The 16037-nt window shown below is 41.5% G+C and overlaps 1 protein-coding gene across 2 annotated transcripts in view; it reads left to right on the forward strand.

Moving 5' to 3' along the window:
- The first annotated feature begins 2494 nt into the window (after positions 1-2494).
- LOC106568039 (sacsin) overlaps positions 2495-16037 on the forward strand; it is a 35862-nt gene continuing 22319 nt past the window's right edge. The window contains exons 1-5 of one of the 2 annotated variants that reach the window (XM_014138043.3): positions 2495-2769; positions 2986-3025; positions 3827-3914; positions 4106-4217; positions 15581-15727. In XM_014138043.3, the coding sequence (XP_013993518.2) occupies positions 3006-3025; positions 3827-3914; positions 4106-4217; positions 15581-15727 (367 nt within the window). In that variant the 5' untranslated portion in view covers positions 2495-2769; positions 2986-3005. The remainder of the gene's footprint in view (positions 2770-2985; positions 3026-3826; positions 3915-4105; positions 4218-15580; positions 15728-16037) is intronic. The other variant, XM_045692279.2, reaches the window with a different exon arrangement.

A 16037-nucleotide genomic window follows, 5' to 3' on the forward strand; every position in this document is an offset into this window, starting at 1 on the left:
CCTCCCTCTGACAGGCCAGCATTGAGCGGGAACTATCTCTGTCAAAGTATAAAAGAGAGAACAATAGAATGTGACGCCCTCTTCTCTGTTTTGCCCTGCGAGGTAAAATAGCGAGACCGTATATACGAACAACCCATTTACCACACACGTGTTTGCATTAATTAAAGTACAGCTAAATCAGAAGTTACTATGTGCTGACTATTTTGTTCTGATACCAGAAACGAACTGTCGCAACATTAACACTATGATTTCTATATTCCTGGACTTTCTCTCCACCTTGGCAGTGCCACTAATTGCCATAGCTATAAATGCACTTTCTTACCATTGAAATGTCAGGATCCTGCTGGTGAAAGGCAACCCCTGCATCCTGCAGTGTAGGCCTATCCACTACCATGGACTCTTCTGGTGCACCATTCAAACCCTCAACCCTTTTCACAGCTGCTGTATATGAAATTGTCTGTACAACCCTGACTTTGGCCACATCATTCTCTTTCACCCTTGTGGGGCATGCGGAAGACATGGAGTCATGGTTCCCACAGCAATAGCAACATGTCACATATTCATCACTTTTATAACACATAATATGATCCTTTCCACAACTTCGACATCCTGGCTTCTCACTTCTGCAAACACATGCTACATTACCAAAAGCTTTACAATGATCACACTGCATTGGTCTTGGAATAAATGCTCTGACTATGTAGTTAATATATCTTAACTGCACTTGAGTAGGGAGAGACTCCATATAAAAAAAAACAAAAGAACAGATAGACTCTTCACTTGTTCACCATTCACCACACGATTCATCCGCCGTGCTTCAATCACTCCAGGAATATTTTTTAATGTCTTCAAAATCAACTATCCACCAGACGCCAGATATAACCCCCTTGACGGGTGCCCTGTTCCGAAGAGCCACACACAACACTTCAAACTTATCAAATCCGTTAAGACATAATGCACGTTCCTTCTGATCTGTAGAAGCACAAAAAATCAAAACAAGCCTGCCTCTCGTGATCCTCACAGCCTTCACTTTACCCAGCACTCTCTCCACCAGTTTGGATAACTCAAATGGTTTCTTCAAGATTGGTACTCTGCTCAGCTGCTCCTCATTAACAAACCGTACTCCTACTAGATACAAAGGGTCATTCTCATCACTGTACACTACTTTGCTCCGTACAATACTCCAATTCTCCTTGATTCTACCGCCATTGTATTCAGAATCCACTTCATCATCCGCTTCCGCCATCTTTCGTTCTCCTCAAGACTGCACTCAACAAGCTGTGTAGCGCCATAAGCAAAAAATTATGCTCATCCAGAAGCAGCACTCCTAGTGGCTGGTTATTTTAATGCAGGAAAACTGAAATCCGTTTTACCTTATTTATACCAGCATGTCACCCCAGTTTTGAAAGTGCAGTAACTGGAGTTGACTGTGGTATTTTGGACACAGTAATTGCAGAATAACTGCAGTGTACTGTAGTTGAAATGCAGTTATACTGCATGGTAACTGCAGTCACACTGCAAAATTACTGCAGTAAAAATGTTTTTATTTTGGATGCAGTATTTGCAGCATACTGCAGTTATACTGCACTCTAACTACAGTTATACTACAGTGTACTGCAGTTATACTGCACTCTGACTGCAATCTTTTTTCGTAAGGGACCTGTGCAGCTAGAGGTGAAAAAAACTCTAGATCACGTTTACTCCACACACAGAGACGCATACAAAGCTCACCCTCTACTAAATAAAATGTGGTGGCACACTGACACACCTACTGATGAAGATGAAGCCATAAACTACTCATGGTTATGGCCAATGCGCTGGTCGTGGCAATAGCCTATTTCAAGATGATCTGCTTTGAAATACAGTGCTGCTGTTAGCTACAAATTGGGAGTTGTTGATTTAAATTTTTTTATATTGATTCTTCTGTTTCCAGCAGTAGGCATTTGCTTTCCAATCGCTACGTTTTCCCCGCAATTGTATTTTGAAATCTGCAACAGGCAAACCGACAGCCGCAACCAACCATATAAATATAATCCATTGATGGTAGTTCCCATTCCAATTGGGACTGGCATCCATTGCTAGCGTACCCTATGAGTTTAACAGTCAAATTGCCAGAGTAAAAGGTTACAAACCCTTCTATAGATTATATATCTATGGCCACAATGTGAGGCTGTTTACATTTTAGAAGCAAGCGATTGGCTGCCTTCATCCCTAGGGATATGTACGGGAGTTCTGATTGGTTCCAAGTTCAGCAGTTCGTAAATTTGCCTCAGCAGACAGTGTTGAAATATACTTTTTTTCTGTCAAAATGCGCAAGAATTGAAGCTGGCAACTCATTTGACAGTATTCATAATAATATTTCATTGTCATATACAAAAAATCAGGTCCTCCCTCGACGTAGATTGATCAACTTCACTGTTTTCGGCGTCAGCCCAGCACCAATCACTCATACACCTTTGAATCACGTGCGAATACAAATTTAAAGAGGAAGAAGATGACAATGAGTCACGCCCTAATGAAAGTTTTGTTTCATACCTGGCAAGGCAGGAAACGAAACAACTTTGTTATTCCTATGCTGGCAGGGCAGACCAAGATAAAATAGGCGTTTCAGTTCCCCGGAGGAGGAAATGTTGGTCAACTGAAACACTAGAATAATGAAGAGTCAGTAGAGGACATACAACCATTAGTCTACTAAGAATATTTATTCTGATGACATAGGTGGCTTCAGATTACGCCATCGCACTCCATGATCACGAAGAAATGATTGAGGTAAATTGATCAATTTATGTATCTTAAATACAACAAAAGTCTTCTTATCATGATGATTATTATACGTCATTATTAAGACTAGGCTAGGCCTACTTCATCCTTGAATACTACATTTCTAAACTATAGGGACATTTTTGTTTGCAGTCTGATTAGTACAGTTAAATTTGCTACTAAGCCATATAACCATAATTCTAACTAATTCATTGGTTCTTGTAGAATCCTACCAATGTGGAAGGATGAGTGAGAGGGAAACACGGTGAGGAGATCATTTTAATCAGTTGAACATTCTAACCAGTTGTTTGGAACGTATGTGTGTTCTCCTATAGCTGCACGATGCTATACCTTGCTAACACTATACATGCTTGACCTGATTAACACTATACATACTGTAGCTTTACCTTGTTAACACTATACATCGTGGGATTAACTGGATAATTTCCTGTTTCTATATAAAGCTATAAAATCTATAAAAATGGAACCAAATGTCAGTTTTATGTTTAGCAAATGTATAGAATTTAAACATAATTTCTTCCTGCTGTTAGTAGATAGATGGTATAGATTGAGAAGAATGTGGTTTAATTTCCAACCATACTGTTAAAACCAAACCAAAGTTTCTAAACCCAAAGGCGCAACATTGCAAGACTTCCTGGAATGCTTGCGAAACAGACCAAACAGACCAGGCGAGGGTTTGGGGTTTGAGAAGTGAACAATTCTTCCTTAGTTGTTCATTTTCTTGAAATCAATGTCTTAAAAGTTGAAGATGTTATTACTCCAACCTCGTGAAAGTGACAAACTGACCCATTTTTATTTTAGTCCAAAAACGACTTTATACCAAAGGAATGCCTTTGATGGCCTGCAGATGCACAGTTTTGCACGAGACGATGAACGTTAGACCCAAGACGTGTTTCTACGCATGAGCTTAGTTAGCCAACGTCGCCATGACATCACCTACAAGTGTGATCAGGGATTTCTTTTGGAGAAACGGTTTTAGCCTATCTTCATACTGGATTGTCTTTGACTAAACTATCCAACTTCTTTGCTTCTTATTGTTGTTTAGAAATTCATTTGCTGCAAGACCTCCCCCTTTCATTGATTTCCTGAAGGACATCCTGCAGAGGTACCCTGATGGAGGACAGATATTAAAAGTGAGTTTGATAATCAATCAATCATGTAGTCATCTGTTCACTCTGTTCACTCTGCCATTGAAGCCACTACATTTAAAGAAGTAGTGTGAACATCTTGTATTGTATAAGTTTGCCGTAGCCCAATGTACTATCCAAGTTAAAGGAACCTATGTAAACGTCCCTACCCCTACCCCTATCTGTGCTGTGACCAGGAGCTTATCCAGAATGCTGATGATGCCGGGGCATCGAAGGTGGTGTTCCTCCATGATGAGAGATGCTACGGCAGCCAGAGCCTCAAGACTGAAGGTCTGGGAAAGTACCAAGGTAGGGTTGTTTAATATTTGTGGAAGATTGAAGAGGGTCATTCCATATCTGCACCCATTTTGATTTGAATGAAACCTTTCATACATGTTTGTGCATGGTGGAAGTGGTCAGAAAGTTACCTTTTGAACCTGAATGCCAAAACAAAGTTGACCTGTTTTGCCTAGCCCACCCTACCATGAGACCTCCATGTCTTCATCACTGAAAAATATAAAGGTTTGAGTTTGATATCGTTTGAAAGTTTACAAACAGGGTTGTCAAACTATTCTACGATTTCTTGCAAAACAGTTTTACATTTTAAAAAATGTCATTTTTTAAAGATTTAACGTCAATAATCTACAAACGCGTTAACTAAGATTCTTCAAATTTTCACAATTGTTGTAGCTTGGACTCTATTTAACATAATTCGAAAATATTTGTGTTGTGTCTGTCTTCGGTTGAGACACAGCATACTTATGAATACAGGGTGGGTGTCATTTCAATCCATATAAATAGAATTAATAGAAAATACCTATCCCTTCAGATCCCTGTAGTTCAGCTAGTACACCATTAACATTTAAATTGAATTAAAACTTTAACTTCCAATTACTATCAGAAAGATGGCAACCGGTCCACCCACCGTCGAATGTCAACTTGAATGGGAATGTCTATTCTATTATTTTAGTTATTTTGCAGACGCCCTTATCCAGAGTGCATTCATCTTAAAAACCTCTTACATCTAGACGTTCTGCTAGCGGAACACCTGCTCCAATATCCAATGATGGGCGTGGCGCGAAATACAAACTCCTCTAAAATCCGAAAACTTACATTTTTCAAACATATGACTATTTTACAGCATTTTAAAGACAAGACTCTCGTTAATCTAACCACACTGTCCGATTTCAAAAAGGCTTTACAGCGAAAGCAAAACATTAGATTATGTCAGCAGAGTACCCAGCCAGAAATAATCAGACACCCATTTTTCAAGCTAGCATATAATGTCACAAAAAACAAAACCACAGCTAAATGCAGCACTAACCTTTGATGATCTTCATCAGATGACAACCCTAGGACATTATGTTATACAATGCATGCATGTTTTGTTCAATCAAGTTCATATTTATATCAAAAACCAGCTTTTTTACATTAGCATGTGACGTTCAGAACTAGCATACCCCCCGCAAACATCCGGTGAATTTACTAAATTACTCACGATAAACGTTCACAAAAAACATAATTATTTTAAGAATTATAGATACAGAACTCCTCTATGCACTCGATATGTCCGATTTTAAAATAGCTTTTCGGTGAAAGCACATTTTGCAATATTCTCAGTAGATAGCCCAGCCATCACGGCTAGCCATTTAGACACCGACCAAGTTTAGCCCTGACCAAACTCCGATTTACTATTAGAAAAGTTTGATTACCTTTGGTGTTCTTCGTCAGAATGCACTCCCAGGACTGCTACTTCAATAACAAATATACGGGCTCCCTGAAACACCACGCAGGGCAGACAGAGAACTGGAATGACATTACAAGTTCTTCCTTAAATACTGGACAGACTTAGTTCCCTCTCCCTGAGGGCCTGTCATAGGAGAGGCTAGAATATGGTTTAGACTTATTCCAGCATATCGTTGGCGTGCCGGTTGGTCCCAACCTCTAGACGCACTCCAGCTTCCTGGCGGATGTCTCAACTTGTGACTGCACAATGCACAGTTCTCTAAAACCCTTACACCCATATCCTGTTATTGCTGTTGTTCAGCAAAAAGCTCTTGCAAAACCCTGTTTTAAAGCATCAGTATTCTTTCCACATGACCCACCATCACATGAGCCACTTCCTCTTAACATATAGCAGTAATCAATTATCTATAGTTTATATACTTAATATTATAGCATAGCTGCTCTGTTATTTTATATAGGTTATGCTAACAAATAGTTGGTCAAACCCTAACAATACTCTTTGAAGAGGTAGGGTTTCGGATGTATTCGGAAGATGGGCAGGGACTCTGCTGTCCTGGATTCAGGGGGAAGCTGGTTCCAACATTGGGGTGCCCAGACAGAGAACAGCTTGAACTGGGAAGAGTGGGATCTGCCCTTCCGTAGGGGGGGAGGGCCAAGAGACCAGCGGTGGCATAATGAATTACTCTTTTTGGTGTGTGGGGTTTGGAGAGGAGGATCTGCTGGTTCACGGTGTCGGAGGCAGTGGATAGATCTAGGAGGATGAGGAGAGAGAGAGTCAGAGAGCCTCCGTTACACAGAGAAGAGCAGTCTCAGTTGAGTGACCCGTCTTGAAGCTTGACTGGTTAGGGTTAAGAAGATCGTTCTGTTAGAGATAGCGAGAGAGTTGGTCAGAAACAGCGCAAGTGTTTTGGAAAGAAGGGCTAAGCGAGAGACAATTGCATTGCTGCTATGCTTGTGTAGCAAGAAAGTTAGGGTATATCTAATCAATAGAAGATGGAATTAAAATGACAGAATGAAAAGAAAGGCTACAACGACCAAAAGCCAACAGGTAGGCTGCTATTTAGGCTATAATCTGAGTTATTTGTAGGCTAACTGTAGGATGGTGAGAAGCGCAGTAACATTATGGCTAGCCTCAATTAGCCTAGTTAGCTAGCTTCTCAGTTTATTGCTGTCAAGACATGTACTACGTAATCGGATGGGATGATAAATAACTAGCAAGAAGTTAGTCTAGCGTGAAATAACAGTGGTTGTGGTAGCTCTCTCTGTGAGGCTCACGGTGCTCTGAGCCTCTGGCTTCCGGCGAGCCGAACCGATTGAGTGTGCTCACATGCTCCCTAAAAAGGCATTAGCTTGAATAATGAAGAAACTAAAAAAATGGGAAAGCAGCGGTATTACCCCGGGACAGTAGAGGGCAATGAGTTAGTAATAGCCATCTATGACCAAACAAGGAAGTGACGACACACCCAGACAAGGAACAGACGGGCAGGAGAATACAATTGTGTACGCAGAGAGAAACTTGACTGGGAGGGGAAGATGGCGGAAGTGGATGCTGAGTTCGAATTTATCAGCGCGTCGTGTAAATTTGGTGGAGACGAATGTTTGAATGGACAACAGTAATATTGAAAACTATAAGAAAAAGGAAATTGTCTAAAATTGGAGTGGACGAAATGTGTAAATAATAAAGAATTGCTTCTTGTTGAGATGCGTTTGTTGAGTAAGGATGCATATGAGAAACCTGTTTGAGGTGTGGAAAATGGTGACGTGTGTACTTGGAAAGTGGAGTCTGTCAAAGTGACCAGGAGTGGTCTTATTTTGATTAATTGTATTTCTGAAGAGTAGAGGAAGATTGCACTGGGCCTCAAAAGAATCCGGACAACAGAAGTTTTGTGTTTTGAACATTGGAGTAGAGCACCCGTCAAAGGAGTCATCTCAGGGGTGACAACAGGTGTTCAGGTTGATTACCTGAATTGAATTCGTGGTGTGATTGGTGCCCAGCGTCTGACCCGCTGGGCGAATGGAGAAAAATAAGAAAGTCTGTCGCTCCTGTTTGTTTTTTGATAAAGAGCAAATACTATGGGTGTTTTCTGTTAAGAGAATGTGTTCCTTGTTAAAAGGCTACATAGCACTAAAGGGGGTAAGCAAAGGCACTATGTGTAATCCTGGGATTAAGTGTATTTATTGGTATAATTCTATAATGGACTATAGTTATCTGTACTTAATCCTATAATGGCCCATAGTAATATTATAGTCCGATAATGGCATGTAGGAATCTTATAATTGCCTATATTAATCTGTACTTATTATTTTCTTGGAAATAATGTATAGGCGCGCCACCAATATAATTGATCCAAGGAACTAGAGGGGAGCAGAAACCAGAGGAAATAACTTAGATTTGGAAACAATGGTGGAGTAAAGCCGAGGGGATATGGTTATTAGCATAAAGTGGAGGGACTATGAAACGTGTATAAGCATGAAACTGTATAAAAGGAGTGGACTGAGAATGAGTTCGGCAGTTGGTCCATGGGCCAGCTCGGCTTGTTACTTTGTTACAAACTCTATTTCAATTCACAAGTTCCGGTATCTGAGAAATAGGATTGAGCGAATATATCCACGACAATACCTATGGATGTGAAGCTTGGTTTTGCAAGATATGCTGTAAGAACTTTCGTCCCCAAACCCCTGCAGTGTAAGAATTGTAAAGGATTTGGCCATGTTTCAAGTGTGTGCAGACGAACAGAGTATACTGAAGAAAGGTGTGTAGAATGATGACTGTGTTGCAATTGTGGTAGGGATCCTGATCCTGAGTTCCTAGAGTGCCCTGTATGGGTGAAGGAAATTGAGGTGGCAAGTTAGAGCAGTCAATCGAATCTCCTATGTGGAGGCGATTAACCTGTTAGGGCTAGGGGGCAGTGATGACACGGCTGGATAAAAATCGTAGCCCAGAGAGGTTAACCCAAACATATGACTATTTTACACCATTTTAAAGACAAGACTCTCGTTAATCTAACCACACTGTCCGATTTCAAAAAGGCTTTACAACGAAAGCAAAACATTAGATTATGTCAGCAGAGTACCCAGCCAGAAATAATCAGACACCCATTTTTCAAGCTAGCATATAATGTCACAAAAACCCAGAAGACAGCTAAATGCAGCACTAACCTTTGATGATCTTCATCAGATGACAACCCTAGGACATTATGTTATACAATACATGCATGTTTTGTTCAATCAGGTTCATATTTATATCAAAAACCAGCTTTTTACATTAGCATGTGACGTTCAGAACTAGCATACCCCCCGCAAACCTCCGGTGAATTTACTAAATTACTCACGATAAACGTTCACAAAAAACATAACAATTATTTTAAGAATTATAGATACAGAACTCCTTTGTGCAATCGAGGTGTCCGATTTTAAAATAGCTTTTCGGTGAAAGCACATTTTGCAATATTCTCAGTAGATAGCCCAGCCATCACGGCTAGCTATTTAGACACCCACCAAGTTTAGCCCTGACCAAAGTCAGATTTACTATTACAAAAGTTTGATTACCTTTGATGTTCTTCGTCAGAATGCACTCCCAGGACTGCTACTTCAATAACAAATGTTGGTTTGGTCCAAAATAATCCATCGTTATATCCAAACAGCCGCGTTTTGTTCGTGCGTTCAAGACACTATCCGAAAGGGTAAATAAGGGTGACGAGCATGGCGCAATTCGTGACAAAAAAATTCTAAATATTCCATTACCGTACTTCGAAGCATGTCAACCGCTGTTTAAAATCCATTTTTATGCCATTTTTCTTGTAAAAAAGCAATAATATTCCGACCGGGAATCTGCGTTTAGGTAAACAGAGGAAAGAAAACAAAGCATTCGGTCGACGCAGGCACGCGCCTGAGTCTCACAGTACTGTAACCAGCCACTACCCAAACGCGCTACTTTTTTTCAGCCAGAGCCTGCAAAGCCACGATTCAGCTTTTTGCCGCCTTCTGAGAGCCTATGGGAGCCGTAGGAAGTGTCACGTTATAGCAGAGATCCTCAGTCTTCAATAAACAGAGGCAAGAAGAACGACACCTTGTCAGACAGGCCACTTCCTGCATGAAATCTTCTCAGGTTTTTGCCTGCCATATGAGTTTTGTTATACTCACAGACACCATTCAAACAGTTTTAGAAACTTTAGGGTGTTTCTATCCAAAGCCAATAATTATATGCATATTCTAGTTACTGGGCAGGAGTAGTAACCAGATTAAATCGGGTACGTTTTTTATCCAGCCGTGTCAATACTGCCCCCTAGCCCTAACAGGTTAAAATAATTGAGACAAAAGATACCCTGTGTGTTAAAAATATGGATTTTGTTGCATTCATTGCCACAGTTATAAACTGTACAGCACAAGTCTCAAAGAAGTCAAAGGAACTAGATGTTATTGTGGCTGCAACAGAAAAGTTTTTGGGACTCATGGATTTTACATCAGCTCCGGAAGACCTGCCCTCCCAGGTTCCCCTTGAGCTTGTGTAGGGATCAGATCTGTTTTATTTATTTATTTATCACAGGTGTCCATCTCAGTGAACCTGGGCATACCTACAACTACTGCCACTCTTGTTGTCGGAGAGTCATAGAGAATGCATTCAGTATCATGGCTGCGAGGATGAGGATTCTTGGCTGTCCAATTGAGTGTACACCTGAAAAGGCTAATGACATTGTGATGCATGTGTGGCCCACAAGGTCTTGTCCTCCACGGATGAAGCTCATGAGCCGAACACAAGATAATTGCCTCCCGCTTTTGATGACACGCACCTCCCTTATGGCAACTACCAACCTGGAGAGTGGAGAAGGGTTGTGGCAGGTGACAACAATCTCCAAGGGCGACACGGCTTGCAAGTGAAACAAGAAACAAGCTTAGGGACTTCTTCCTCTCCCCCCTGGACGTGTGCCATGGCAGGAAGACATAGTTAGGCGAGGACAACTCAACCCAAGGCCAGCAAATCATGTAGAATAGGCCTTTATTTGGAATGCTCACGCACGCCTTGATGGATGCATATAGACTCAGTTATTTGTATGCACTGTGAGCCAAATTACTAAAATGTACCGTTTTCATCTTAATAAAATTAAACCTGATTCTATGATGTCTTGTGTACATGAATTTAGATTGAACTATACCACACAAGTAGAAGAAAGCCACACATCTACATTGCCAGCACGTGAAACACCTTGTATTGAGATGAAGAAATGACAGTGTTTTCAGCACAAACATTTATCTTGCTTCTGAAAGTAAATCACAATGCAATAAGTGTCTATGAACAGACATGTAAATAACAAGTGTCAGGAATAAATTGAGTCAGTGTAGATACAAATATTTATTAATAGAAATTAAAAATATTACAAGTGTCTGCAACTTTGCTCCTTTTGTCTTTTCCTCGCTCCTGACTAGTCTCCCAGTCCCTGCCGCTGAAAAACATCCCCACAGCATGATGCTGCCACCACCATGCTTTACCGTAGGGATGGTGCCAGATTTCCACCAGACTTGACGCTTGGCATTCAGGCCAAAGAGTTCAATCTTGGTTTCATCAGACCAGAGAATCTTGTTTCTCATGGTCTGACAGTCCTTTAGATGCCTTTTGGCAAACTCCAAGCGGGCTGTCATGTGCCATTTACTGAGGAGTGGCTTTCGTCTGTCCACTCTACCATAAAGGCCTGATTGGTTGAGTGCTGTAAAGATGGGAGAACCTTCCAGAATGACAACCATCTCCACAGAGGAACTCTGGAGATCTGTCAGAGTGATCCTTGAGTGACTCCCTGACCAAGGCCGTTCTGCCCCGATTGCTCAGTTTGGGCAGGATTCCAGCTCTAGGAAGAGTCTTGGTAGTTCCAAACTTCTTCTATTTAAGAATGATGTGGAGGCCACTGTGTTCTTGGGGACCTTCAATGCTGCAGAAATGTTTTGGTTCCCTTCCCCAGATCTGTGCCTCGACACAATCCTGTCTTGGAGCTCTACGGACAATTCCTTCCACCTCATAGCTTGGTTTTGCTCTGACATGGACTGTCAACTTACATAGACAGGTGTGTGCCTTTCCAAATCATGTCCAATCAATTGAATTTACCACAAGTGGAATCAAGTTGTAGAAACATGGATGATCAATGGAAACTGGATGCACCTGAGCTTAATTTTGAGTGTCATAGCAAAGGGTCTGAATACTTATGTAAATAAGGTATTTCTGTTTTATTTTTAATACATTAGCAAAAATGTCTAAACCTGTTTTCTCTTTGTCATTGTCGGGTATTGTGTAGATTGAGGAATATTTTTTTTGTTCATCCATTTTAGAATAAGGTTGTAATGTAACAAATTGTGGAAAAAGGTAAGGGGTCTGAATACTTTCCAAATGCACTGTATGTATGAAAGATTTCTTTAAAATCACAAGGGATGCAGTCAGAAAGTGATTGAAATCATATGGAACGACCCAAAATAAATTACTTGAAATTGAACCTTACATTACAAGGGCTCACTGTTGATTAGACAGCCAACATGCTGAATTTTATCTTTAACAGTGGTTTATGAAATGTCCATTTTACTTCAACATTACACTACAACACTAATGAATACATCAGAAATTAATAAAATACAGGAGAAGCTATTTGTCTGAGGCTGACTTGGTCTCATTGCATGCTGACTGCTAGGCAGCAAATGTAGTAAGGGTTTTCTACCACATCAGATTAACAGCAGGGCAACATGCCCAGATTAATGTGTATACTACTATGCAAGCTAGATCTACTCAGGGTTTTTAAAACTATCCAGCTTCATCCATGTTATGAAGGTGGATATTGATTGTGTACCCGTCGCTTACTCAAGCCTGGGCAGTAACTGCTCGTTCATGTCGCACGTGGCTAGTCGAATGCCAAACTCTAAATTGAGACAATGCTGAAACATCAATTCATGGGTGAGTCAGTGCCACTTTCATTTGTGTTGAAATCAAAATGAAAAAAGTTATCTTGAAGATTCAGCATGCTATGGTGTGAAATAGACTGTTAGAAGTGCCTTTCTTTTATTACGTATTGTTAATGCTGTCTTTTTTTGTTAGCTTTGGTGTGCTTATCAATGCACGAGCACCTTTTTTCACACTCCTATCAATAAAGTAATTGTATTAATTCATCCAAAAGTAATACTGTGCTGAAGTTTCAAATGCGTTCTGTCATTACTAAATGTGTTATGTGATAGGTATTTTAACATGACTATTTTTTTAACAATATTTTGTCAGTCGTCTTCGTCAAATGAAGGGGATGATGACAATCCTTGCGAGAGGGAGGGAATGGGATTTCAATGGTCCTTCATTCAGGATAAATGGAGTTAGCCCTTAGTTAACCTGCCTTGGAGCAGGTTAGTTCTGAAGGATTTGTTGCCATAGAAATGTACCTGGCTAAAAGTTGAACCACTGGTTATCCTGAGTTGAACTCAGAGTGGACCAAAGTTATCTCGCTAACTCGTCAAATCTCATTTGTAGTATAGCGCTCTGATTTAGAATTTTAATCATCATGCTGGAATGCAGAAATATAAGTGGTCACTTGCTCTGAGCATCAGGAAACATTCTCTCTCTGGCTCACACAGGGCTGCCAGCAAATGTGTGGCAAGCTGGCATTAGCAAAAAAAAGTACCACACTTTATATGCTCCCAACAATGTAATGTGTAAACCTGGCACTTGCCCCAGTACTTTTCAATCTGGCGTAGCGGTTTCGCGCCACTTTTGATTTGGTTGAATAAAAAGTATTGGTGCAAAAGTGTTGAAAGAGGGACAAACTACTGAATGAACTGACTGTTGTCTCCGTGAGCAGGTCCTGTGCTGTATGAATAACTGACTGTTGTCGTGTCTGTCAGCAGGTCGTAATGTATATGTATTGAATACTCAGGGAGAACAAGGTGTAGATTCACGTGCAGAGCGCGGCAGGTGTTTTTTTTGCCTTCGCAGAAGGCAGGAATCGTGGTCGTAGGCAGGCAATGGTCATACACAGGTAGGCAAACAGGCAGGTGAATCAAAACAAGGACTGAAGGCTAACTGGTTCTCACAAATGAGCTAGGAAAAGGCTTAATAAAGTCAAAACGAACAATGCCTCACAAAGGCACAAACCGAATGAATTGAACTAAATAAGGAGCTGATGAGACCAGGTGAGTAACTAACACAGGTGAAATCAATGAACAAAAATGAAAGACAGGGCTACGTTCAAGAACACAAAGAAACAGAACACAAGGTTGACGAAGAAAATATACTGCTCAAAAAAATAAAGGGAACACTTAAACAACACATCCTAGATCTGAATGAAAGAAATAATCTTATTAAATACTTTTTTCTTTACATAGTTGAATGTGCTGACAACAAAATCACACAAAAATAATCAATGGAAATCCAATTTATCAACCCATGGAGGTCTGGATTTGGAGTTACACTCAAAATTAAAGTGGAAAACCACACTACAGGCTGATCCAACTTTGATGTAATGTCCTTAAAACAAGTCAAAATTGGGCTCAGTAGTGTGTGTGGCCTCCACGTGCGTGTATGACCTCCCTACAATGCCTGGGCATGCTCCTGATGAGGTGGCGGATGGTCTCCTGAGGGATCTCCACCCAGACCTGGACTAAAGCATCCGCCAACTCCTGGACAGTCTGTGGTGCAACGTGGCGTTGGTGGATGGAGCGAGACATGATGTCCCAGATGTGCTCAATTGGATTCAGGTCTGGGGAACGGGCGGGCCAGTCCATAGCATCAATGCCTTCCTCTTGCAGGAACTGCTGACACACTCCAGCCACATGAGGTCTAGCATTGTCTTGCATTAGGAGAAACCCAGGGCCAACCGCACCAGCATATGGTCTCACAAGGGGTCTGAGGATCTCATCTCGGTACTTAATGGCAGTCAGGCTACCTCTGGCGAGCACATGGAGGGCTGTGCGGCCCCCCAAAGAAATGCCACCCCACACCATGACTGACCCACCGCCAAACCGGTCATGCTGGAGGATGTTGCAGGCAGCAGAACGTTCTCCACGGCGTCTCCAGACTCTGTCACGTCTGTCACGCGCTCAGTGTGAACCTGCTTTCATCTGTGAAGAGCACAGGGCGCCAGTGGCGAATTTGACAATCTTGCTGTTCTCTGGCAAATGCCAAACGTCCTGCACGGTGTTGGGCTGTAAGCACAACCTCCACCTGTGGACGTCGGGCCCTCATACCACCCTCATGGAGTCTGTTTCTGACCGTTTGAGCAGACATGCACATTTGTGGCCTGCTGGAGGTCATTTTGCGGGGCTCTGGCAGTGCTTCTCCTGCTCCTCCTTGCACAAAGGCGGAGGTAGCGGTCCTGCTGCTGGGTTGTTGCCCTCCTACGGCCTCTTCCACGTCTCCTGATGTACTGGCCTGTCTCCTGGTAGCGCCTCCATGCTCTGGACACTACGCTGACAGACACAGCAAACCTTCTTGCCACAGCTCGCATTGATGTGCCATCCTGGATGAGTTTCACTACCTGAGCCACTTGTGTGGGTTGTAGACTCCGTCTCATGCTACCACTAGAGTGAAAGCACCGCCAGCATTCAAAAGTGACTAAAACATCAGCCAGGAAGCATAGGAACTGAGAAGTGGTCTGTGGTCCCCACCTGCAGAACCACTCCTTTATTGGGGGTGTCTTGCTAATTGCCTATAATTTCCACCTGTTGTCTATTCCATTTGCACAACAGCATGTGACATTTATTGTCAATCAGTGTTGCTTCCTAAGTGGACAGTTTGATTTCATAGAAGTGTGATTGACTTGGAGTTACATAGTGTTGTTTAAGTGTTCCCTTTATTTTTTTGAGCAGTATATATACAGAACATTACAGTATATGAATATCTGACTGTTGTCTTGTCTGTCAGCAGGTCCTAATGTGTATGAATAACTGACTGTAGTTGTGTCTGTGACCAGGTCCTGCACTGTATGCCTTCAACAACGCAGAGTTCACAGCAGAGGACTGGGAGGGAATCACGACCACAGGCCGGAGCATCAAACGCAAAGACCCAAACAAAGTTGGCAGGTTTGGGATCGGATTCAACTCTGTCTACCACATAACAGGTGAACCCCGAAGTATTTTTATCACAACAAAAAATCAAACAATGAGCATGCAATAGCTACTATATTTCACAAGGTGTGGTTGATATGCTAAAATCCATAACACAGCGCATGGATCTACAGTGACAAGAAAAAGTATGTGAACCCTTTGGAATTACCTGGATTTCTACATAAATTTGACATAGAATTTGATCTGATCTTCATCTAAGTCACAACAATAGACCAACACAGTGTGCTTAAACTAATAACACACCAATTATTGTATTTTTATTGTCTATATTGAATACATACTTTTTCCAACCTACACTGTGAA

This window comes from Salmo salar, chromosome 13, assembly GCF_965601325.2.
Source record: "Salmo salar chromosome 13, fSalSal1, whole genome shotgun sequence".
In the NCBI taxonomy this organism is placed as follows: Eukaryota; Metazoa; Chordata; class Actinopteri; order Salmoniformes; family Salmonidae; genus Salmo; species Salmo salar.